Source organism: Cibotium barometz, chromosome 4, assembly GCF_041138505.1.
Source record: "Cibotium barometz isolate CiBa-2024 chromosome 4, ASM4113850v1, whole genome shotgun sequence".
Classification (NCBI taxonomy): Eukaryota; Viridiplantae; Streptophyta; class Polypodiopsida; order Cyatheales; family Cibotiaceae; genus Cibotium; species Cibotium barometz.
The window spans coordinates 62999575-63023838 of NC_141049.1; the positions used below are offsets into that span (position 1 = coordinate 62999575).

The 24264-nt window shown below is 49.7% G+C and overlaps 1 protein-coding gene across 1 annotated transcript in view; it reads left to right on the forward strand.

The window, feature by feature from the left end:
- Positions 1-24264, forward strand: part of WDR55 (transducin family protein / WD-40 repeat family protein) — a 106481-nt gene that overhangs the window by 40816 nt on the left and 41401 nt on the right. Inside the window, exons 5-11 of the mRNA XM_086794313.1 lie at positions 10044-10116; positions 10188-10294; positions 10374-10416; positions 10492-10548; positions 10657-10733; positions 10831-10876; positions 11523-11569. Of these exons, the coding sequence (XP_086650439.1) occupies positions 10044-10116; positions 10188-10294; positions 10374-10416; positions 10492-10548; positions 10657-10733; positions 10831-10876; positions 11523-11569 (450 nt within the window). The remainder of the gene's footprint in view (positions 1-10043; positions 10117-10187; positions 10295-10373; positions 10417-10491; positions 10549-10656; positions 10734-10830; positions 10877-11522; positions 11570-24264) is intronic.

Sequence of the window (24264 nt, forward strand, 5' to 3'; positions counted from 1 at the left end):
TTGGAGCAGATGTATGCTGCTCGTAATGAGGCTAGGATCTCATTTTTGAAAAGAGAGCTGGAAAATCAGAAAATGAATGAAGGAGATGATATGTCTAGCCACTTAAACAAGCTGCAGGATTTGAGAGAGCAACTCATCAATGTGGATGAGATTATTCCTGAGACACAGCTTGTGTCCACCATCTTGCACTCTTTGCCAAGATCTTACTTGGCTTTTCATACCTCTTTGAACCTCAGCATGAGGAATGCTGTTGAACCCCTCAAGTATCAGGAACTTGTTGCTCTCTTACTACAAGAGGAGCAAATGAGGAAGAATATGAATATGAACACAAATGGTGAACAAGCATTTACTACAGGTCAAAAGGGGAAAGGAAAAACTCAGCCAAAGAGTGCAAATCAAAATTCAGGTGATGGTGGTTCTTCACAGGATACCAAGAAAAGTGATGGACAGCCCAAGAAGAAGAGCAAATGTCATTATTGTAAGAAGCCAGGTCACTACATCACGGAATGTAGGAAGAGGATTGCCAAAGAGAAGGCAAAGGAAGCTGGGATGTCTGTTAATGATGCTTCTAAAGCTCCTCCAGAGACTGCTTCTTTTGTTGAGGACAGGGATTACTGTTTTTATACATGCAGCTATGATGCCTCTTGGTCTTCATAGGCACGCAGTTTGACAGAGCATGCATGTACTTGGTATTTTGATAGTGGTGCCTCAAAGCATATCACATCTCGCAGGGATTTGTTTAGTCATGTTGGCCCTGCCCCTGTTGGCAAAACTGTTCAGTGTGCCAACAATGCTTCATATCCAGTTCGTGGCATTGGGGAGATTCAGCTCACAGCCATTGATGGCTCCATTCTCCGCCTTACAGATGCCTTATATGTACCAGGGATAAAGAAGAATTTGTTGTCCATTTCTTCTTTAGCACATTGTGGAATGCAAGTCCACTTTGATGATGATAAATGCATGGTTAGAGACAAAGCTAATGCCTTGACCTTGATGCTTACTGGTACATTATGTCATGGACTTTATCAGTTGGATGCATTTCAGCCAGTGGACCAGTCTGCTTATCATGCATTCACTCTTACTCCAACTATGGTTGATACGGAGTTATGGCATGCTCGCATGGGGCATGTAAATTTTGGTAGTCTTATGCTTATGCAGCGACATAATATGTTTACAGATCTACCTCTCATGGAGAAGCCTCCAGATCACATTTGTGAAGGATGTATTTTGGGAAAAATGCACAGGTTTTCCTTCCCACGTGATCAGGCTCTAAGAGCAACTGCAAAGTTGCAACTTATACACAGTGATCTTTGTGGTCCCATGCAGACGAAGTCATTAGGTGGTTGCTTCTATTTTGCAACATTTATTGATGACTTCTCTCGTATATGCTGGGTGTATCCTTTGACACAGAAATCACAGGTATATGATGCATTTTTGGCCTTTGTAGCACTTGCTGAGACAGAGTCAGGATGCAAGGTGAAGACTCTCCGTTCTGACCGAGGGGGGGAATATATGTCACATATGCTGAATTCCTTTCTTGGGAGTAGAGGTATAAAACATCAGTATACTACTCCTTACACTCCACAGCAGAATGGGGTTGCAGAAAGGAAGAATCGGTCACTCATGGAGATGGCCAGATGTATGTTAAAGGCAAAAAGGCTACCACATATCTTTTGGGTGGAAGCAGTAATGTGTGCTTGTCATATTTTGAATCGATGTCCCACAAAGGCATTGGTTTCTATTACTCCTTTTGAGGCTTGGCATGGCCGCAAGCCTTCTGTATCGCATTTTCGTATCTTTGGGTGTCTTGCATATGCACACATACCCAAAGAGTTGAGGAGGAAGCTGGATGATAAAGCCACAAAATGCATTTTTGTTGGGTATAGCCGTGAGAGCAAGGGCTACAGGTTATATGACCCACTATCCAGGAAGATATTCACTAGTCGAGATGTGATTTTTGATGAAAAATCAGAAATATCCATGGCTGGTTATGAGGCAAATCAGGCTGAAAATGATGTGTTTGAAGGTCTACTACCCATGGAGTTTCATTCCACAGTTGGTGATCCAACTCATGAGGGTACAGGACAGCCAGCAAATGATGTAGGTGGTGCAGAAATTCAGCAGCCAAATGAGCCAGAAGCTGAACCAAATATGGGGCAGCAGGCACCACAGGTCAGACATATACCTAGATGGTATTTGAGGACATTACAGGACAGCCATTTAGAGGGTCCTCTTGCTGGTCGTACTCGTAGGGAAACAAGGACCAATGAGCATGCACACATCATGGATTTGAATCTGGTTATGGCAGCCAGTTTACAGGATGATGATGAGCCTGATTCATTTGTGGATCAAAGCCATGTAGGATGAGCTTGATTCTATTAAAAGGAATCAAACATGGGATTTGGTTGATCTGCCCAAAGGCAAGAAAGCAATTGGTACTAAATGGGTCTATAAGTTGAAAAGACATGCAGATGGATCCATTGACAGGTACAAAGCCCGTCTAGTTGCAAAGGGCTATGCACAGAAAAAGGGCATTGATTATGAGGAGACATTTGCTCCTACATCCCGTATGTCGACACTTAGGTGTGTCATTGCATTGGCTGCACATCGTGGTTGGGTTGTTCACCAGTTGGACATAAAGACTGCATTCCTACATGGGGACCTCGAGGAGGAAGTTTATGTATTTCAGCCCATGGGATTTGCAGAACATGGTCATGAGGGGAAAGTTTGCAGGCTGAAAAAGGCCTTGTTTGTGAACAGTCCATCAGAGGCCACTCTGTATGTAAAGAAAGAAGAGACAGATCTGCTGGTCATCAGTCTTTATGTGGATGATCTCTTGCTCATGGGATCAAATGATGACAAAATTGCAGCTTTTAAGGAGATATTGCAACAGACATTTGACATGTCTGACTTGGGCCTTGTACATTACTATTTGGGCATACAGTTTGTACAGGATAACAGAGGCATTGGGTTGTTGCAATCACGCTATGTTGCTAAACTTCTGGAGAAGTTTAAATTTCAGGATTGCAAGCCTATTAGTACTCCTATGGAGCTTGGGATGAAACTGTCACTACAAGGTGACAGTGTTTCCTTTGATGCCACTACATATGCTCAGGCTGTTGGGTGCCTCATTTACTTGTGTAATACAAGGCCAGATATTCAGTATGCAGTCTCTCAGTTGAGCAGATTCATGCACAGCCCACGGTTGTCACATTGGCAAGCTGTGAAGCGTGTATTCCGTTATTTGCAGGGTACCTTGTCTCTTGGATTGCTTTATCCTGAGGGGGGTGACATGTAGTTATACGCTTACAGTGATTCAGATTGGGCTGGTGATTTTGATACCAGACATTCCACCAGTGGAAATTGTTTCTTTCTTGGCTCTTCATGCATTTCTTGGCTAAGCAAGAAACAGACCACAGTGGCCACTTCGTCTTGTGAGGCAGAGTACAGAGCAGCCTACACTACTACTGTTGAGTGTGTTTGGCTGCGTCGTCTCATGACTGATATGGATATTTCAGTGGAGGAGCCTACACCTATCTATACTGATAGTCAGAGTGCCATTGCTGTGGCCAGGAATCCTGTGTTTCATGCTCGCACGAAACACATTGAGATTCACTATCATTTTGTTCGGGAGAGACTCCAGGCAGGAGATATCAGTCTGATCTACTGTCCTACAGATCAGAATGTGGTAGACATCTTCACCAAGGCATTACCACGTCCGAAATTTGAAGCATTCCGCAATGCTTTGAATTTGTTTCCTTTTGGTGGATGATGTACAATGATCACATATCACTCAAGGGGGGTTTGTTGGGTTTTATGCTGTGTATGCACCCAGAGGAGTGCTAGTGATCATCAGTAGATTACTGGGGCACTTTTTACTTCAGTTAGTGGAGGTTTTTTCCCCCAGTTTAGCTCAGTTTCACTTATATGCAGTTTATAAGTGTTTTGGTCCACCCGGCACATTTATGGCCGGACATGTGAACACTTATCTTTAGGGTCACTATCATGTGGCTATTGTACTTCACTTTTTTATCAATCAAGCATACTGAAGTCGTGTTCTCTCCATCTTGGTTTCCACGCCTGCTTGAGCTTGTGTAAACCCTAACCCTAACCCTTCATTGCCTTCAAGCGCCTGCTGCCTTCTGTACGGACAGCGCTAAAGGAGCCAAGGAGAAGGAGAGGGAGAGAACACTTCTCCACTGCAGCCCGCCTACTCCCCATCATCATGCGCATACTTGTTCTTTTTTTATAGATCCGGCCCTGGACTTGAATTTTTAAGCTATGTGTGTGAACACTTCAAGTGGGCACCTAGCTTTGCATGGATCTTGCAAGCTTTTATATATAAATATATATGGCGGTTATTTTTAACTCCCAAAAGAGGAGTTTTATGGTATTTTTAGAGAGGCTGCCACTTTTAGCAATGGGAAAAGCCAGCATATGCTTGAAATAGAGGGGGTCGACTCTATGAAGAGGAGTAGAAGTGATGCGCATACACACAGGAGAAGGAGGACATCAGTGCTTTTCTCTGGATTCAGCAGCAGACGATGTTCTCTCTATCGCTTCCCAATTTGCTGGCCGTACAGTGGGCAGCTTTTCCTCTTCTTCTCCTCAATTTGCTGGCCATACAAAAGGCCAGACAACAGGCCACTCTGTTTGCTGACCGTACAGGGGGCAGCGGGCAGAGATGCTCTTTCCCTTGTGCTGCCCGTACAGTGGGCAACGGGCAGGCTCTCTCTTTCCCTTGCGCTGGCCATACAGTGGGCAGCAGGCAGCTTCTCTCTCTCTCTTGTTCCTGAAGCGCAGGCCATACAGTGGTACAGCAGTTGGGCAAGTTCTTCTCTCCCTTTTTGCTCGGGTTGTACAGTGGCACAGCAGCTGGGCCGTTTCTTCTTCTCTCTTCACCACTCTCCTGGGCATTGGTTCAGGGGTTGTGTTTGGAGGTATCAGGGATTGTTTTGAGAGCTCTTCGGGGGCTGATTTGGCACGGAGTTCGGGGCAGCTTTTGGCTCTGTACCGGGCTGATTTATGGATTGTTTATGAGCTGATTTTTGAGGACTTTTTTGGGAAAGTTTTGGACAGCTCCTAGAGATGTTTGTATCTTGGCACTGGATAGAAATCTGGACAAGATCTGTGCTAATGCTTTGTGGAAAATCCGGTGCTGTATGTACCCGAACCTTGGTATCTTATAAAAGCTTCTGTGTGAATAAAGAAGTTCTTACGGGGGCCGGCCGTTCTGGCTTAGTGCGGTGTTTTTTTTAATATATTGTTTATGGTTCTTCTGGTGTATTATCATGCTCTGTCTGGTATCTCCATGCTCTCTGTTTCGTATTTGAAGTGTCTGTCCATTGCATCCGAGTTATTGTCCGGTTTCAGATGGTGTGTTTCACCACTTTCGGAGGAATTCCCTTCATGTTAGTGTATTTCTAGGTGAACACATCTTGAAATTCCTTGAGCAAGGCTAAAAATTCTCCTTGCTCAGTGGTGAGGTCCTTGGTAATAAACATTGGATCAGGTTCTTCACCTTAGCAAGTGTGATTTACTTCTCTAACCTTGGCATGGACATGATATCAAAAGCATGTGGCTCTCCGCCTAGGCTTCTTTGATCAAGCATACATGAGCACACCAATGCCACCCCATGCACGCAAGAATATAGCATGTCCTCGGACAAGATCACACAAGGTTGAGATTGAAAGAGGAGCATGGTAGAAGGTGCCAAGGCAAGAAAGAATCTACAAATTTTGTGACATGAAGGCCATGGAGACAGAAGAACATATGGTCATGGTTTGTCCTTGATATACACATATTTGAGGCGGTTTCAACAAACTCCTTGAAGGGTGCCACAAGTATTGCTTACAGCCACATCCACTATTTTGGGGGCATTCATCACTCGACTCTTCAAACATAGAGAGGAGCTTGAGTCACATTATGCCACACACTAGCTTTCTAGTTTTACCATTGATAGTAACAGAAGGAGACTTTTTTTTTTTGTCTTGTACTAGTTTGTTGGTCCCATGGGTCATATTTGGCCCCCAATGGACAATAATACAATATTCTTCTTCTTCTTCTTTGAGCCTTCTTGCTGTGTACCACTATGTCTCCAACGTTGTAGGACCTAAAGTACTCGAGCACCTTCCTCTTGAGGCTTGACGAGCTCTTTGAGTTTTGCTTCTTTGTCTACTCTCAGCCTTGACTTGATTAAGCTTACGTATGGTGGCTCGACAAAGCTTAGCTTGTTTGGAGCTCGTGGGGTCCTTGTTGTCACCTTTATCGACCATTGTCTTGGCCTAAACGGTGATCTTGTTTAGGTCAGCCTCCCCATTGTCTAAAGTAGGTTTCATGTGAATCCACAACCTCAACACAACAAAGTGAGTGAATAGAAGGAGTACATCAATCCGTGGACAGGAGGTGATGTTAATCTCTTGAGACAGCTAGAGGATGAACTCTTGATTTTTTACAATGGTAGCCATGCTTTTAGTCGGGCAAGAGTTGTTATGAGAGAGACTTAGCTTCAGCTTGCCTCTTGGTGGGAGGAATATAGGCTTAGCACTCCTCATTTGGTGAGTCTAAAACTTGTGAATCGTGATTACATGTCACATATTGCATATATAAATAGTGTTTCTTGTCTTCTTAATGACTGAAACGCCTTGCCATTAGAGTTCTCTAACAAGGTTGTAGCATGGGTCCTTGTGAGAGGAACTGGAGTACTTGGACCCTCTTGCATACAAAGAAGAGGAACAAACTGAGCATTGCTCAATTGGAACAGTTTGGTATATCCTTGGACATATCGCTTTCAAGAACGGTCTTTATAGATGAGAATAAGATTTGTGTGATCTTGGAGTTACGACCATGTTACCACCGCCCATCAACTCTACAAGGGGGTGCATAGATTCATGGGGCAGATCGGGTATTATAGAAGATTCGTCTTCTTGCATGCCATACATGCTAGACCATTGTATATGCTACTTGATTGTCTTTAAATTGTCTTCAAACTATCTTCGAATGGACATACGAATGCCAATGGGCATATGAAAAACTTAAGAAGGCATTCGCCAACACATCCCCCAACTGGGCACACCCATCTTGAGATCCCCAAAATGGGATCTAATTTTTCATGTGTATATTGATGCTTGAATATTTGCTATTAGATGCATGTTAGCATAGCCGGAGAAGCACAACATGGACTTCCTTGTGACCTTTGCTAGCCATGAACTCAATGACATTGAATGCAATCACATAACCACTGAGAGAGAGGGGTTAGCCGAATTTGTTTTCTTCAAGCATTTATTTGCTGAATAAGCCTTGTACTACGGGGCACATCACTAGATGGTTGCTCGTTCTTTTGGAGTGTGATTTTATCATCACTGTGCAAATGGGATTTGTGCATGTCCATGCCGACCACCTCTCCAAAATTATAAATGGAGAACCTCCTTTAGGAGTGGAGATGATCTTCCTAATACTTCATTGTTCCACATTGACCATGTACTGGAATGGAGTGAAGACATTCCGCACTTCTTGGCCAATGGATTCCCAATTGGTTGTCCTATAAAGAAGGATAGAGTGAGAAGCCTTTGGGAAGGCACCCCCCTATCAATTGATAGTGGTGGGAATTCTTTACAAGAATGGTCAAGATGACATTATGAGGAAATGTGTTCATGAAGATGGCATTAACAATCAGAAGCAAGGTAAACCAATGCAAGTGGAATTGGGCTAGCGGAAAGGTTCTTTTCAAAGATTGTATGGGACCTCCACCTCAAACTTGTCGTTCAAAATTTTGATCCATTTTTAAGTAAAAAGATCGACGAAGTCTCTACCGCCTAGTTGGACAATGCACAATGTGCTTCACATCAGCTAGCTGAAACACTTCATGATGCTTATTAGTCAAAGAGTCGGATGTCGGAACAAGTCAAAGCCTAGAAAGTTTTACTAAGTCTCAGGCGGATTGCTTAGTGTTCAGGCAGCTATATAAACACAAGGAATGGACATTTGCATACATTGGGTAGGGCTGAGTCAAGTATGGGCAGTGTAAACAGGTTTTGGGCAGCCAAGTGCATAGATCCAGGTGCTCAAATAATGATGAACTGTCCCAAATCAGGAGAAGATCTGAAATTTAGCATTTTGGAGCTCAACAGGCATTAGCCCTGGCACGGTTCAGCAACTTGGTGTGCATTTGATGGGTCCATAGTCAGCCTGGAACAGTAAACGGAGATCTACAACAGATTTGATGCTTCTCCAAATCAGCCTGTTCATTTCATGGGTCCATAGTCAGCCTGGAACAGTAAATGGATCTGCAGCAGATTTGAGTGCTTCTGCAAATCAGCCTATTGGTAACACCTATTTTGTGCTTTGCATTATAAGCAAAATACACTGCTTGCAGTGGGGGCCCTTAGGTGGGTAATTGGGATCCAATCGGGTGTTGCTATCTCCCCTTATCCTCTACTCCCTCTCCTTCTTGAGTTCTACTCTTTCCATCTCTTTTCCAAATTTAAAATTAAGGCATCATAAACACTTTTGCATAGTCTGCATGGAACACTTTTTTTGAAGAGTCCCTTGTTTTAAAGCTTTGAGTTTGCTTATCCCAGCTCAACCATCTTGACCAGTCTACTTGATGAGATTATTGATGCTCTGTATGTGTCCCTTAATCTTCTTCATATAGTTTGCTCCTCCATGCAGAAATCTCAGATGCTATCAATAATCTCCTCCCATACAACTGTGTGCCACTTATGTAATGAGCTCTTTGTCTCATCACTCAGAAATTTAAAATACATCTTCAGTATGCAAGACGAGGAAAAAAACACTCAAATGTCTTAATGAACCATCAGATAATCGGGATGATCATTGTGGAGAAGTCTCTCCATGTCAGCCACCTCCACGAATTAGCCAAGCTGAGGCAAACATTGAATAGTAGAAGAGTGGAGCTACAGGGGAAGCTTGTAGGGTGTGTGTTTGGGGGAAGCGGAGGATTGGACATCTAGTGGGGCTTTGGGGGTGTGGCAGACAAATCAAGAGCTGCTTGGAGGAGGGTGGAAGGTCATGGGGGGTGCAAGAGCACTTGAGAATGTCTGGTGGAGGACTTCTAATTTTCCCCTCTCACCTTAGAATCAAAACATGTGATGTAAATAGGTCTCTAATACCAAAGTAGCCCCCAAAGCAATTCGGTGCTTCTGGGGCTAGGTTCGGCTAGGTTCTTTATGGCTTGGCAAGCTTCATCTTCATCCTCATTTAGCTCATCTCAACGGGTGCACAGGCAGTTCTTGACAATTCGAAGAGGAAGTTTTGTGTTCCGATGGTGGTGCTGGTGTTGATTGGGTAGTGATTTCCTGTTTGCTTGATGCAGGGAAGGGATTCTCCTCCATCTGATGTAATTGCTCCACGAACACCACGTCACGGATCACCACGACTTTGCTTGCCTTAGGGTCATAGAATAGGCAACCTTTCAAGACTCCATGTTATAGCCCAAGCTATAACCTTGCCTTAGAGTCATAGCGTAGGCAACCTTTCAAGACTCCATGCTATAACCCAAGAAGATGCACTTTTGGCTTTTTGGATCTCATTTGGTTCTTTGAGAGTGCAGATTCCAGAATAAGCACAAAACAGTCAGCAACTGAAGGTTTCTTACCCGGTTGACAATGTACATACTAGTGTTGACCTTGGCCAATCAAGAATACTAGTGTTTATTACCTTGGCCTATCAAGAATTGGGTACACACACACACACCACACATACACAACACAACACACAACACACAACACACACACAACACACACGCGCGCACACACATACACACACAGATGCAGGAATAAATAAATAAACACACACACACACACACACACACACACACACACACACACACACACACATACATGCATGCGGGCCTAAATAAACAATCAAGTAAGATAATGATTAAATATATAGGCTGCTTTATTTATTAAATCTCATTACTTGTATTTCTTCTCCTTTATCATAATAAAATATCTCTTGTGCGGAAACCCTTCTCTGGTGGTTCGATTGTGACACTGATCAATGTTATGCTTCCTTTGGTGAAGGTGCCCAATCAATCGCCTTATCAATCTTTCAGAAAACACTGTTGCATCAGGAGATGATGATGGGACAATCAAGGTCAAATTTTTCGGACGTAATTTCCATGGGGCCATAAAAACTGAGAGGATACTGACTGTTTTAGCATGTAGGTTTGGGACACCCGGCAGAACACGTGCTGCAACAGTTTTAGTCCTCACGAGGATTATATATCTGATCTGGAGTTTGTCCCGAGCACTTCACAACTTCTGGGAGCTAGGTGAGCCATTTTCAACTTACAAACTCGTTTTGAATTCAATTTCCAAAGTACAGTTTGAAAAATTTCCCATGTTTGGCAGTGGTGATGGAACACTTTCTGTGTGCAATCTTCGGCGCAACAAGGTGAAAGAAAATATTGTTAGATCAAATTTAAGATCTTTTTATTCTTTCAATGACTAGAATCTATTTGTCTTGTAGGTGGATGCACGTTCTGAGTTTTCTGAAGATGAGTTGCTTTCTGTCGTCCTTGTGAAGGTAAAGATTGATTCTGAAGTTTTAAAACTTGTCTTCTTTCACATGGTGGAATGCTGTTTGTAGCAGCATTTATAATCTTTTTCATAAGCTTACATGCTTTGTAAATAGGATGGGCGCAAAGTAGTTTGCGGATCGCAAGATGGAGTTCTTCTCCTATACTCCTGGCCCCATTTTAAAGACTGCAGGTAAGATGGAGTTCTTTTCCTGTACAGAAGTTTTAGTGCGTGGAACGTTGTTTTAGGAAAGTTGATTTACTTTCTGGAAGATGCTTTTGTTGTGCAGTGATCGTTTTGTTGGACATCCGAAATCAGTTGAAGCCATTTTGAAAGTGAGTTAGTACCCTTATGCCATTTCTTAAATAGTTTTTTCGAATGTTGAATCACTTGTCACACTTGGCCTTTTCTACGTGTCTTAATTCCACTCTTGCCACATCTCACACCCTTCTTTGCCAATTGTTTCACACATCTTTTTCCACTTGTCATGATATTCTCTGCCTAGTTGTCATACCCTACCTTTGTCACTTGTCAGAACTTCATCTTGCCATGTGGCATTGATCTTGGCCCTCCACTTGCCAACATCCATATGTCTGATCTTCTGAGTGAGATAACTCATGATTCATGACTGAGATGCAGATGCCATTATGTGCATATATTCACATTTGGACCAAAAGTTCATGGAATATGTAGAACTCGAAACACTGCTGCAAAATCTGTGGATGAGCATACTTGTTTTTGAAGAAAGGGAATATCCATGGTGATTGTAATTTCTGAAAAGGATTCTATAATTGTGGTAAAGTGGTTGGGAGAGTATGGTAGTTGAGTTCTGGTTTACTAGATTGGTGAAATGAACATGTGCTTTTCTTTCTATTCATTCCTTCTTTGAGCCTTTGTAGGGTTTAGAATGACCACTAGATAAATCATATGTGCATTTCAATATTTTAAAGCTAAGAAAACTCTTGTATTTTTCTCATGCAGCTTGATGAAGATACAATATTAACTGGGTCAAGTGATGGTTTAATCAGGTAAAAATCTTAGTTTTGTAGCTAGCTATTTTTTTAAAAATATGGGTGTTGTTTTTAGGAGGAAATACTTTTTGGTGCCTTGCAATGTGCATCTAGAAGTACGGTTTAAATTTATGTTTATATACAACAACAACCACCCCTTCCCCCCACACCCCCCTTTCCTTTTTTCCTCCTTCCCTACCCCCACCCCACCCACCCCAGGGAAGGGCCAGCTGTAGGGGACCCAAATATTTGGAAAACTCCACTCTCTTGCTCTGTAAAACCTGCGCAGTCCCTGTACTTGTGGGCTGCAGAAGAGCTGTCCATGCCCTCCAAATCAGGCTCAACATTGTATCTTGCTGAAGACTGTCCAGTTTTGGTGTCCAGAACCCCCCTGACGACATGGCGAGCTACCATCACAGAGGGGAGATGCTATGGTTCTTTTCCGTTCTATTCTAGTAAAGAATGATATCACACATTGTCATCATGTAGCATCTCATGGTTACCTTAGCTTATGGAGCTAGTTTTGTTCAGTTTTTTTCTTTTCCATTTTTCAGATTCATCATGGATACGTTGTGCTACCTTTGGTGTCACGGACTCTTGGGGTCTTTTGAAGACGCTAATATATCTTTCTTTCTTTCTTTCTTTTGGTGTGCTACCTTTGGTGTCACGGACTCTTGGGGTCTTTTGAAGACGTTAATATATCTTTCTTTCTTTCTTTCTTTTTATATAATATGGCTCACAAGCAGCTGATATCTTGCTTTCTTTATTTCTTTCTTTCTATATAATACACCTCACAAGCAGCCAACTCACTTAGAGTTCCCCAATACTCATATGACACATGCATCCATATTGGTGGACATAGTTGTTTCTTGTACTGGTACGAACCCATTAGTACGGTACGGTTCGTACGGTACGGTACCGTACGATATCGTACGGTAGGATTTTTTATTTTATTTTATTTTATTTTCCCCACCTTGAGAAAAAAATTCCAAATGCTAAAAAAGATATAGAAATCGTGCTTAACAAAGATCCCAAATGCCTGCAATACTTCGCAATTTTTGTGTCCACTCAGTATTCCATATGGGGTTGCTGAGAGACCTAAAAAATCTGGCAAGGTAGACTTGTAGTGTACACTTTTTTTTTTTCCGAGAAAAGATCCTTTCATTAGTTATAAAAAACGCCCGCTGGGCTACAAAAAAAAACTCTCCTGCTCATAAGAAGGCAGAGCAGAGATCCAATCAAGGCAGCTAGGGACACTCTCCCTAGGTGCAAAAAGGTACAAAGATCAGTACAAATAACTGAGAGCTATATCATACAATAGGAGGGGGGAAAAGCCAAACAGGTGGCCTGTAATGCCAGCGGTCGGGGATACAACAATTATATATCATTCAGGATCCTCGCTCGCTGAAGCTCCCGCCTCCACCCTGCTCTGCGCATCATCGTTCCCCCCCCTCCTCGCGCCTTCTTCCTTCCGCCCCCCGCTTGCTCCCCTCTGCTCGCCGCCTGCGCCCCCCCTCTCCTTCCACGCTACTGCGCCGCCCCCCCCTCCTTCCTCGCCGCTGTGCCTCCCCCCCCCTCTTCGCCATTTCGCCATCCCCCCCCCCCCGCTGCCGCCTGTTCGCCATCCCCCCGCTGCCGCCTGTTCGCCATCCCCCCCGCTGCCGCCTGTTCGCCATCCCCCCCGCTGCCGCCTCTTCGCCTCCTCTCGCCCGCCTCCATTCAGCAGCGCCCCCCCCCCTCCTCTCTCGCGTTGTCGCCGCCCCCCCCCTCTGGGCCTCTCCTCCGTTTTTTCGCCGCCCCCCCCTCCCTCCTCTGTCGTGCTGCTTTTCACCCCTTGGGGGTTTTTTGTTTTTTTTCCCCTCATCGTCATCCGTCTTTCCGCCTCTTGGTGTGCAGCCCGCTTCTTGCAGGTTTTCCGCTTTCGCCTCGCCTTCGCTTGAGCTTCAGACTCTGATGGAGACTCCTCCCGCTTCGCCTCAGAGGGACTCTTCCGCAGCCCCCTCGCCCGCCCCCGAGGTCATCCCCATCAGGCTTTCTCTTTCGCCCGGAAGAGGAAGCGAGCCTCACCGCAGAGGTGGAACGCCTTCAGGCTCACTCCACCATCTGCCGTATAGTCGGCACTCGCCCCAGCAGAGGGGAGATCAGGGATCTACTTCAGGCTCGCCTTCTTGCAGATGTGGGCAAGATCCTGGATGTACAGCTCTTGGGCCGGGGACATTATCAGATCGAGTTCGAGGCCGTCCAGAGCGTTGCCAAGGTCCTTGCCATGAGTCCTCTGGATATCAGGGGTGCTCGGGCTTTTTTCAGGCCTTGGCAGCATGGATTTTGACCCAGCTACGGCGGAGCAGGGAGAGCGCCTCTTCCATATTACAGTTTGTTTCCCCGGTCTCCGCCGGGAGTATCTTCCGCTCCTCTCCAGGCTCGGAGCATTGGTGGGCTCGGTTCTTGAGACGGGCCCCTCAGCAGCTTCAGTGGTGGCCAGAGCAGCGGGGCTACCTTCGGTCAGAGTGTTGGTATCTGACATCTCCTCCCTTCCTAAGGTCATTCAGCTACCTAGGATAGGGGGGGGGTGGATAGATCAGAGAGTGGAGTTCTCGGGGCTCCCGAACCAGTGCTTCATTTGCAGGCAGGTCGGCCATTTGGCCAAGGCCTGCCCTCGCAGGAGACCTCGGCCCTCACCACAGCAGCAGGCCACGGATGGCCCGCCCACAGATTCGGCTCGGCAGGCTGCCTCAGGGACACCTGCTCAGGCCACAGAGACCTCGGAGTGGCAGCCTGGACAGGGGCGCCGTCGAGGGAGACAGCCACAGCAGCACGCCCAGGTACCGCTTGCAGCAGCAGCCACAGTCTCAGCCTCACTGGGTTCCCGTGAGGAACAGATTTGCTCCCCTTCAGGAGGAGACCCCTGCAGCGACCGAGGACCAGGAGATGCCAGCTCCCCCTCCTTCACCTCCCCCACACCCATCCCCTCCCACCGCCTCGCTTCCACCATCGCCTCCTCCCGCCCCGCTCCGGTCTCGGCAGCGGCTCCCTCTCCTCCTCCCTCGCCTCCCCCTCCTCCCCCTCCGCCCGCCTCGCCTTCCCGGGAGGTCCTGGCAGCTCCCTGGCGCTCACCTGCAGTCCGGAGGGCGCTGAGCACTGACCTCGCTCGAGCATCACAGAGGAGACCTATGCCGATTAGGGCCTCACGGATTTCATCTATCCGCAGTCGGCTGAGTCGCCTCGGCATTCGACAGCGCTCGGCGGCGTTTGATTATACCTTCACACGGCTTTTTGGAGCAGAGGGCCCCCATGAGCCAGCACCCATCCGAGTGCATGTAGTGATACCTCCGGCCCGCGGGAGGAGGCACTAGACTCAGCGGTGGCCTTCTCGTTCCCTCTATGTGGACCTTGTGACCGGGAGTGGACTCTAGAGCTCGCTCTCAGCACGTTGAAGACTCAGGCAGTTGAGTTTTCTCATCACATGAGTGATTTGGAGGTTACAGATGTGCTAGGCCGACTTTGGGAGTTGGCTCATTTTGTCTTGGATCCCGGGAGTGTGGATACATCCGGGATTCGGCATTTGGTCGTGCGCATAGTTGTAGATCTGGCACGCGACCCAGGATATGTGAGTATTCACGAGGTTACTATGTCAGAGCAGGAGGCAGTCGCCACGGGTCACAGCCACTGGCGTCTGATCCGAGATTCTTGCAGTACACCGGGTGGGCAGACTCGCAGCCGTTCGGATGGGGACTACTCTCCATCCAAGCCGCTTGCGAAGGCCCGCCGCACGGCTGAGACAGCACCCACCTCAGTATGACATCCATGAGGATCATCTCATGGAATGTACAGGGCCTTGGCGGAGCACACTTTATACGCTATCGAGGCTGCTTGAGGCAGGAGCTACAGAGATGCCTGGTTGGTGGCAGCATTGACATTCTGATGATGCAGGAGCACCACTTGGGTGAGAGCAGGATCCGGAGATATGGTTCGGTGATGCCTGGTAGATGGGACACTTTCTGGTCTGCAGGGTTTGGTCCTTTTGGGTGGACAGGGAGGAGTATGCATGGTTATTGCAGATGCATGGCGGCAGGCCATTGTGGATCGAGGGATCATTGTGCCTGGTAGAGCACAGTATGTCATTCTGAGGATGCATGATGAGCTATTGGGTGTGCTCAACATCTATGCGCCCAATCATGCTAGTGCCAGAGCAGAGTTCTGGACTCAGGTTACAGATGCATTGCCAGAGGCCGCACACTGTGTGTGGGGGAGACTTCAACATGCTTGAGGACCCGGCAGATAGGGTGGGAGGCAGTCATGTTACAGTGCACGGCACGGAGGGTCCTGCCGCGACATAGTTGCCCAGGGGAGGACGGACTGACGCCGGCCTTTTTTATGCGCTATTGGGACCTTTTGGGGCCAGGCCTCCGCAGGGGCTTTCAGCATGTTTTGAACACTGGGGTGATGCCGCAGAGCTTTTCCGAGGGCTTGATCTATCTTATCCCCAAGGGAGAGGGAGTATCAGATGATATTCGGCATTGGAGGCCTATTACGATCCTCAATACTGTCTACAAGGTCTTGGCAAAGGCCTTGAGTTTGAGGATCCAGCCCTTCCTGGGGGAGTTGATTCATGCTACTCAGACAGGATTTGTCAAGGAGCGCAGTATCCTTGACAACATCTTTACTTTTCTGGGAGGCGACGGCCCGAGCTAGGTTTCTTGGCGAGGACTTGGTCGTGATGCTTCTCGATTTTGAGAAGGCATACGATAGAGTTGACTGGGGATTCTTAGAGGGCACTATGCTACGCCTGGGCTTTGAGCCAGGATGGATCAGAGGGGTGGCAGCTTTGTACTCCACAGCTCGCAGCCAGGTGCTGATTGCAGGAGGTCGGGGGCCGAGTTTTGAGCTGACCAGATCAGTCCGTTAGGGGTGTCCTCTCGCCCCTTTCCTTTTTCTCTTCTTTGCGGAGGCTATGAGTATGTATTTGACGGCAGATGAGGTTGGTTTGAGAGGACTTCAGCTCCCAGTCCGGGGGGAGGATTTGCTTGATGCTGAGTTTGCAGACGACACGGGCTTATTTTTGCATGACCAAGAGGCCAATCTTATTCGGGCAGGCAGTCGCTCCAGGTCCTTTAGTGCAGCTTCGGGAGCATTGATCAATTGGCGCAAGACAGTGGCCTTTTGGATCAGTAGTGCTCCCACTCCGGCATGGAGTCCGGACCCCGGCTTTAGATGGATTTCTCCCGGCACAGCAGTGCGGTATTTGGGATGCCAGATTGGCCTCGATTTGTCACCTGAGCAGCAGATTGCCCCGCTTCTTCTGAGCATTCGGAAGAAGCTATTGTATTGGAGTACAGCTCGACTATCCTTGGCTGGGAGGGTGGTGGTGGCAAATCAGGTGCTGTTAGCGACTATGTGGTACATTACGTCTTGCTGGATTTTCTCGAGCTCTTGCATCAGCCAGGTACAGAGGCTGATCAGGAACTTTCTGTGGTCTGGGCGGGACGGTCAGCCAGCTCGGGCAAAGGTTGCATGGGCAGTTATTACACTTCCGCTGGCTCAGGGCGGTTTGGGCATTATAGATCCAGTCGATCAGAGTAGAGCCTTATTGGGGAAGCTTATTGTTCGGGGGTTGCTTCCAGGCGCTGAGCCTTGGAAAGAGCTCCTCTTGCAGCGACTGCAGGCCCGGGCGCCTCCTGCAGGGGGTACTTGGGCACCAGAGATTCGCTGGATATTCATAGAGATGAGGAGGACAGGCCTCAGTAGAGGATGGGACGACAGATTTGCTTTTGAGTATCCTGAGAGCTTGGGAGCTGCTGAGACCGGGGCTCTCTCAGCGGCCTCCGTCTTGTGTTGAGGAGCGGGCCAGGCAGCCGCTCATCTGGAGCCCAGCGGTTCGTACAGAGCAGGGTCATATGCTGGGTTCTCGGCCTCGTCTAGCCTGGGGACCTTTAGCGGCAGGCCCAGCTCGTAGTTTTGGAGACTGGCAGGCTTTCTGCAGTCTACCAGAGGAGACCCAGGTGGAGAGGCTGAGTCACTTCAGAGGGGGGTTGATTATGAGGGATGATATTCAGGAGGCACTTACAGAGGAGTGGTTCACACCTCTCGAGCCAGTGGCCCCCACGGTGGATGGGAGCCTTTACACAGTTGGAGATCCTGATTGCTGTCAGAGCTAGCACTGAGGATGGCAGATGCCTCTATTATGAGATTCAGGATGAGGGCCGACTCCAGAGAGTGGAGGTGGAGTCGCCTTTGGTTGCAGAGTGCACCTTTCAGAGGATTCGGGTAGTGGCTGCCGCTTCTCGGAAGTGGCATATTGACCCCGACCCTGCTGACGTGCTCCCGGATTGGCGTATATGGGCATATGCAGCGCGCCCTTGGCCCGGCTACAGTGGGACCCCGGAGAGTACGAGTGGCATGATCCTTATGCATCCCTTGAGGCCACAGAGATCACATTTTTCCAGTATACTGTTCGGCTGGGACGGCATATTTTGACGGCGAGGAGGACGGTTTCTCCAGCGGCAGCGGGGCATTGGCGATTGCAGGGACTATCACAGGAGTTCCTGGAGGATTTCTGGGCTCGGCTTTGGGCTAGTCGACAGGCCCGCAGGATCTCGGCTTTTCAGTGGCTGGTCGCCCACAGGGGCTCAGCAGTTGGCACTTGGCTTGTTTACAGCGGTCTTCCGGCGGGCCTGCGTCCGATGCGGCCACCCTATGGAGACACAGAGACATTGCCTTTGGGACTGCCCTCAGGCACAGCAGATTTGGCTGCGGATGCTGCGTATTCTAGCCCCCCTCTCTCCAGAGGGTATGTTTACGTGGGGTGCCGCTGCTTGGTCGACTTCGTCAGGACCTGCTATGGGCTATGAGATGGAGCAGGGCAGTCAGGCCATCAGATTTATTAGGGGCCAGCCTCGCCTGGTTCCGGCACCGGATTTCTCGTCCGCCAGCTGGACACAGGAGAGGGATTTACGATGGGAGCTCCTCAGCAGCCTCACCATCTGGTTCACCTGGAGGGCCCGGTGCTTCACGGCCTTTGAGGGGAGATTAGAGCCACCAGCAGAGACTGTTCGGGGGATTTGGCAGGAGTTGATCCACACCCTGCGAGGACAGTACGACCGCATCCGGGGAGACTCGGATGAGGCGATTTTACGGCGCCAGGCCTTCCATACCACTTGGCGCTGTGGTCCGTTCTACACCCTTCACACGGGATCCCCCCGTTGGCACTACAGGCCACCTGTTTGGCTCTTTCCCCCCCCCATTGTATGATTTAGCCGCTCAGTCCTTTAGACTGATGATTGTATTTTGCAGCACCCAGGGAGAGTCTCCCGGGCTGCCTTGATGTATTCACTGCTCTTCTCTCTGTTAGGAGCAGGAGAGATCTCTTTTGTAGCCCTACGGGCGTTTTTTTTTACATAACTAATGAAAGGATCTTTTCTCGGGAAAAAAAAAAAAAAAAAAAAAGCCAGCGGTCGGGGGGTACCCGCGTGTAGTGTATAGAAGGGGCCGCTGCGCCAAGTGGTGTGGAAGGCCTGGCGCCGCAAGATCGCCGCATCCGCTTGATGCGGTCATACTGTCCTCGCAGGGTGTGGATCAGCTCCTGCCAAATCCCCCAAATAGTCTCTGCTGGTGGCTCCAGTCTCCCCTCAAAGGCCCTGAAACACCGGGCTCTCCAGGTGAACCAGATGGTGAGGCTGCTGAGGAGCTCCCATCGTAGATCCCTCTCCTATGTCCAGACGGTGGACGAGAAATCCGGTGAAGGAACAAGGCGAGGTTGGCCCCTAATGAATCTGATGGCCTGGCTGTCCTGCTCCGTCTCGTATCCCAGAGCAGGCCCTGACGATGTCGACCAAGCAGCGGCACCCCACGTATACATGCCCTCTGGAGGGGGGCCAAAATGCGCAGCATCCTCAGCCAAATCTGCTGCGCCTGTGGACAGTCCCATAGGCAATGTCTCTGTGTCTCCAATGGGTGGCCGCATCAGACGCAGGCCCCTGGAAGACCACTGTAGACAAGCCAGGTGCCAACTGCAGAGCCCTTGTGGGCAACCAGCCACTGAAAAGTCGAGATCCTGCGTGCCTGTCGACTAGCCTAGAGCCTGGCCCAAAAATCCTCTAGGAAATCCTGTGAGAGTCCCTGTAGCCGCCAATGCTCTGATGCGGCTGGAGAGACCATCCTCCTCACAGTCAAAATATGCCTCCCCAACCGAACAGTGTACTGGAAAAAGGTAATCTCTGTGGCCTCGGGGGATGCATAAGGATCATGCCACTCGTACTTGCCAGGGTCCCACTGGGAGCCGGGGCCAAGGGGCGCGCAACATATGCCCAAATGCGCCAATCAGAGTTCATCTGCAAGGTCTGGATCAATATGCCACTTCCGGGAAGTGGCGGCCACTACCCGTATCCTTTGAAAGATGCACTCTGCAACCAAAGGCGACTCCGCCTCCACTCTCTGAAGTCTGCCCTCATCCTGGATCTCATAGTAGAGGCATCTACCATCCTCAGTGCAAGCTCTGACAGCAATCAGGATCTCCATCTGTGGAAAGGCTCCCATCCACCGTGGGGCCGCTGGCTCGAAAGGCGTGAACCACTCCTCAGTGAGTGCCTCCTGAATGTCATCCCTCATAATCAGCCCCCCTCTGAAGTGACTCAGTCTCTCTCCTGGATCTCCTCTGGGAGACTGCAGAAGGCCTGCCAGTCTCCAAAACTCTGCGTGCTGGGCCTGCCGCCAATGGTCCCCAGGCTAGACGAGGCCGAGAACCCAGCATATGACCCTGCTCAGTGTGTACCGCGGGGTGCCAGATGAGCGGCTGTCTAGTCCGCTCCTCATCACAAGTAGGAGGTCTCTGAGAAAGCCCCGGTCTCAGCAGCTCCCAAGCTCGCAGGATGCTCAAGGCAAATCTGTCCTCCCATCCTCTACTGAGGCCTGTCCTCCTCATCTCTATGAAGATCCATCGTATCTCTGGTGCCCAAGTGCCCCCTGCTAGGGGAGCCCTAGCCTGCAATCGCTGAAAAAGAAGCTCCTTCCAAGGCTCAGCGCCTGGAAGCAGCCCTCGAACAATAAGCTTCCCCAATAAGGCTCTACTCTGATCAACTGGATCTATAATGCCCAAGCCCCCCTGGGCCAGCGAAAGAGTAATAACCGCCCAAGCAACCTTAGCCCGGGCCGGCTGACCATCCCGCCCAGACCAAAGAAAGTTCCTGATCAGCCTCTGTACTTGGCTGATGCAAGAGCTCGAGAAGATCCAGCAAGACGTGATGTACCACATGGTCGCTAAAAGCATCTGATTTGTCACCACCACCCTCCCAACCAAGGATAGCCGAGCTGTACTCCAATACAAAAGCTTCTTCCGAATGCTCAGAAGAAGCGGGGAGATCTGCTGCTCAGGTGACAAATCAAGTCCAATCTGGCATCCCAAATACCGCACTGCTGTGCCAGGAGGAATCCATCTAAAACCCGGGTCTGGGCTCCAGGCCGGGGCCTCCAGGCCGGAGTGGGAGCGCTATTGATCCAAAAGGCCATTGTCTTGCGCCAATTGATCAATGCTCCCGAAGCTGCACCAAAAACCTGTAGCGATTGCTCTACCCCTCTGAAGATTGGCCTCCTGGCCATGCAAAAATAATCCCGTGTCATTAGCAAACTCAGAATCGAGCAGGTCCTCACCCGGACTGGGAGCTGGAGTCCTCTCAAACCAACTCCTCTGCTGTCAGAGACATGCTCATAGCCTCAGCAAGAAGAGAAAAAGAAACGGGGCGAGAGGGCACCCCTGACGGAATGATCTGGTCAACTCAAAACTCGGCCCCCGTCCTCCTGCCATCAGCACCTGGCTACGAGCTGTGGAATATAGAGCCGCCACCCCTCGAATCCAGACTGGCTCAAAACCCAGGCGAAGCATAGTGTCCTCTAGGAAACCCCAATCGACTCTATCGTATGCCTTCTCAAAATCGAGAAGCATAACGACCAGGTCCTCGCCGAGAAATCTAGCTCGGGCTGTCGTCTCCCAGAAGGTGAAAATGTTGTCAAGGATACTGCGCTCCTTGACGAATCCTGTCTGGGTAGCATGAATCAACTCCCCAAGGAAGGGCTGGATCCTCAAACTCAAGGCCTTGGCCAGGACCTTGTAGACAGTATTGAGGATCGTAATAGGTCTCCACTGTCGAATATCATCAGACACTCCCTCCCCCTTGGGGATAAGAAAGATCAGGCCCTCTGAAAAGCTTTGTGGCATCACCCAGTGACCAAAACATACTGAAACCCCTTGCGGATGCCTGGCCCCAAAATGTCCCAAAAGCGCATAAAAAAGGCAGGCGTCAATCTGTCCTCCCCAGGGCAACTATGGCGCGGAAGGACCCTCAAAGCCTCAACAAGCTCATCCTCTGAAAGAGGCTCACCCAGAACTGTGCGCATACGATCTGTGACCCTCCTCTGCACAGTGGGCCCACACAGTCTGTCTGCAAGCATCACGTGCCTCCGTGGCTGGCTCCGCTGAGAGCAGGTCTCTATAGAACTCAGTGGCAATGGCTCTAATCTCCCCGGGCTTAGTGGCTAACGAGCCGTCCTGTCTCCTGAGCTGGCGTACACCTGGTCGAGCATGGCGGGGTCCGGTAATCTCAAAGAACTCCCCAGTCACTCTATCACCAAGCTGTGTCCACTGAGAGGCCTGGTGATGATAGTAGAACTCATGTCTTTGCTCCTCTGCCTCTCTAACTTCCTGGCGTGCCTGGCTCAGCTGGGACGCCACCCACTCACATGTAGGCTGCTGCTCCTGAAGGCGCTGGAGCGAAGCAAGGCTACGTCTCAAGCGACGCTCGCGCTCTCGTGTCTCTCCCAGCCATGTCAAGGCTACAGCGTGCAAAAAAGACCTGAGCTCGATGAGTCCCTGGGCACACTGGCCTGCTGCATCTAGGTCAGAGCTCTGGCTATCATGCCATATCCTCTCGATGTCCTCAGAAAGACTGGAAGCTGTAAGTATCCTCTCTGGGATCCTCAACTGCAAGCTGGTCTCCCGTGTCCCCTCCTCAAGCGTCAAAATAACTGGTGCATGGTCTGAAAAAGAAGTGCCAGCGAGAATGCCAACGGAGCCCCCACGCTCCCCGAACCTGTCTCCCGAACCTGTCTCCCACATAAAAGCGATCAATCCGTGATAGATTAGTCCCTCCCTGCGGGCGATCTGACCGAGAAAAACTAAACTGTCCAGAGAGCGGGAGAAAGCCTCATGCTGCCATGCATCAGTGATCTGCAGTGTCATGCAAAATCGCTCCCAAGCTGCAAGCTCCGTGCCGTGCACTGTAACATGACTGCCTCCCACCCTATCGGCCGGGTCCTCAAGCATGTTGAAGTCTCCTCCGACACACCAATGTGCGACCTCGGGCAATGCATCTGTAACAAGGGTCCAGAACTCTGCTCTGGCACTAGCATGGTTGGGCGCATAGACATTTAGCACGCCAAAGAGCTCATCGTGCATCCTCAGAATAACATACTGTGCTCTACCAGGCACAATGACCCCGCGATCCACAATGGCCTGCCGCCATACATCCGCAATGACCATACATACTCCTCCCTGCCCACCCAAGGGGCCAAACCTTGGAGACCAAAATGTGTCCCATCTACCAGGCATCACGGAACCATATCTCCAAATCCTGCTCTCACTCAAATGGTGCTCCTGCATCATCAGAAGATCAATACTGCCCCCTACCAGGCATCTCTGAAGCTCCTGCCTCAAGCAACCACGATAGCGTACATAGTGTGCGCCGCCAAGGCCCTGTACATTCCATGAGATGATCCTCATGGATGACCTGCTGAGGTGGAGGCTGTCTCAACCATACGGCGGGCCTTTGCAAGCGGCTTGGATGGAGAATAGTCCCCATTCGAGCGGGCTACGAATCTGCCCACCTGGTGTGCTGCAAGAATCTCGGATCAGGCACCAGTGGCTGTGTCCCATGGCGATTGCCTCCCGCTCAGAGAGAGCAACCTCATGTATACATACATATCCAGGGTCGCGTGCTAGGTCTGCCACTATGTGAACCACCAAGTGGCGAACCCCCGGAGGCATCCGCACTCCCGGAATCAAAGAAATGAGCCAGCTCCTAGAGTCGGCCTATCACGTCTGTCACCTCTAGACCGCTCACATGGTTAGAAAACTCAACTGCCTGAGTCTTCAGTATGCTAAGAGTGAGATCCAGAGTCCACTCCCGGTCGCTAGTGCCACAAAGAGGGAAGGAGAAGGCCACCGCTGAATCAAGTGCCTCCTCCCCTCGGGCCGGAGGTATCACCACATGAGCTCTCATGGGTGCTGGCTCATGGGGGCCTTCCACTCCAAAAAGCCGTGTGAAGGAGTACTCAATAGCCTCCGAGCGCTGTCTAGTGTTGAGACTACTCAGCTGACTGCGGATAGAGGATATCCGTGAAGCCCGAAGCGGCATGGTAGGTCTCCTCTGCGGTGCTCGAGCAAGGTTAGTGCTCAGTGCCCGCCGGACAGCAGGTGAGCACCAGGGTGCTGCCAGGGCCTCCCGAGGAGCTGAGGCGAGCGGAGGGGGAGGGGAGGGGGAGAAGGGGGTGGGGAAGGAGCCCGCTGACAAAACGGAGCGGGAACGGGAGGAGGCGAAGGTGGAAGCGAGGTGGGAGGGGGGGACGGGGAGGGGGGGGGTGGGGGCGAAGGAGGGGGTGCTGGCATCTCCTGATCCTCAGTCTGCGCTGGGGTCTCCTCCTCGAGGGGAGCAGAGCTGTTCCTCACT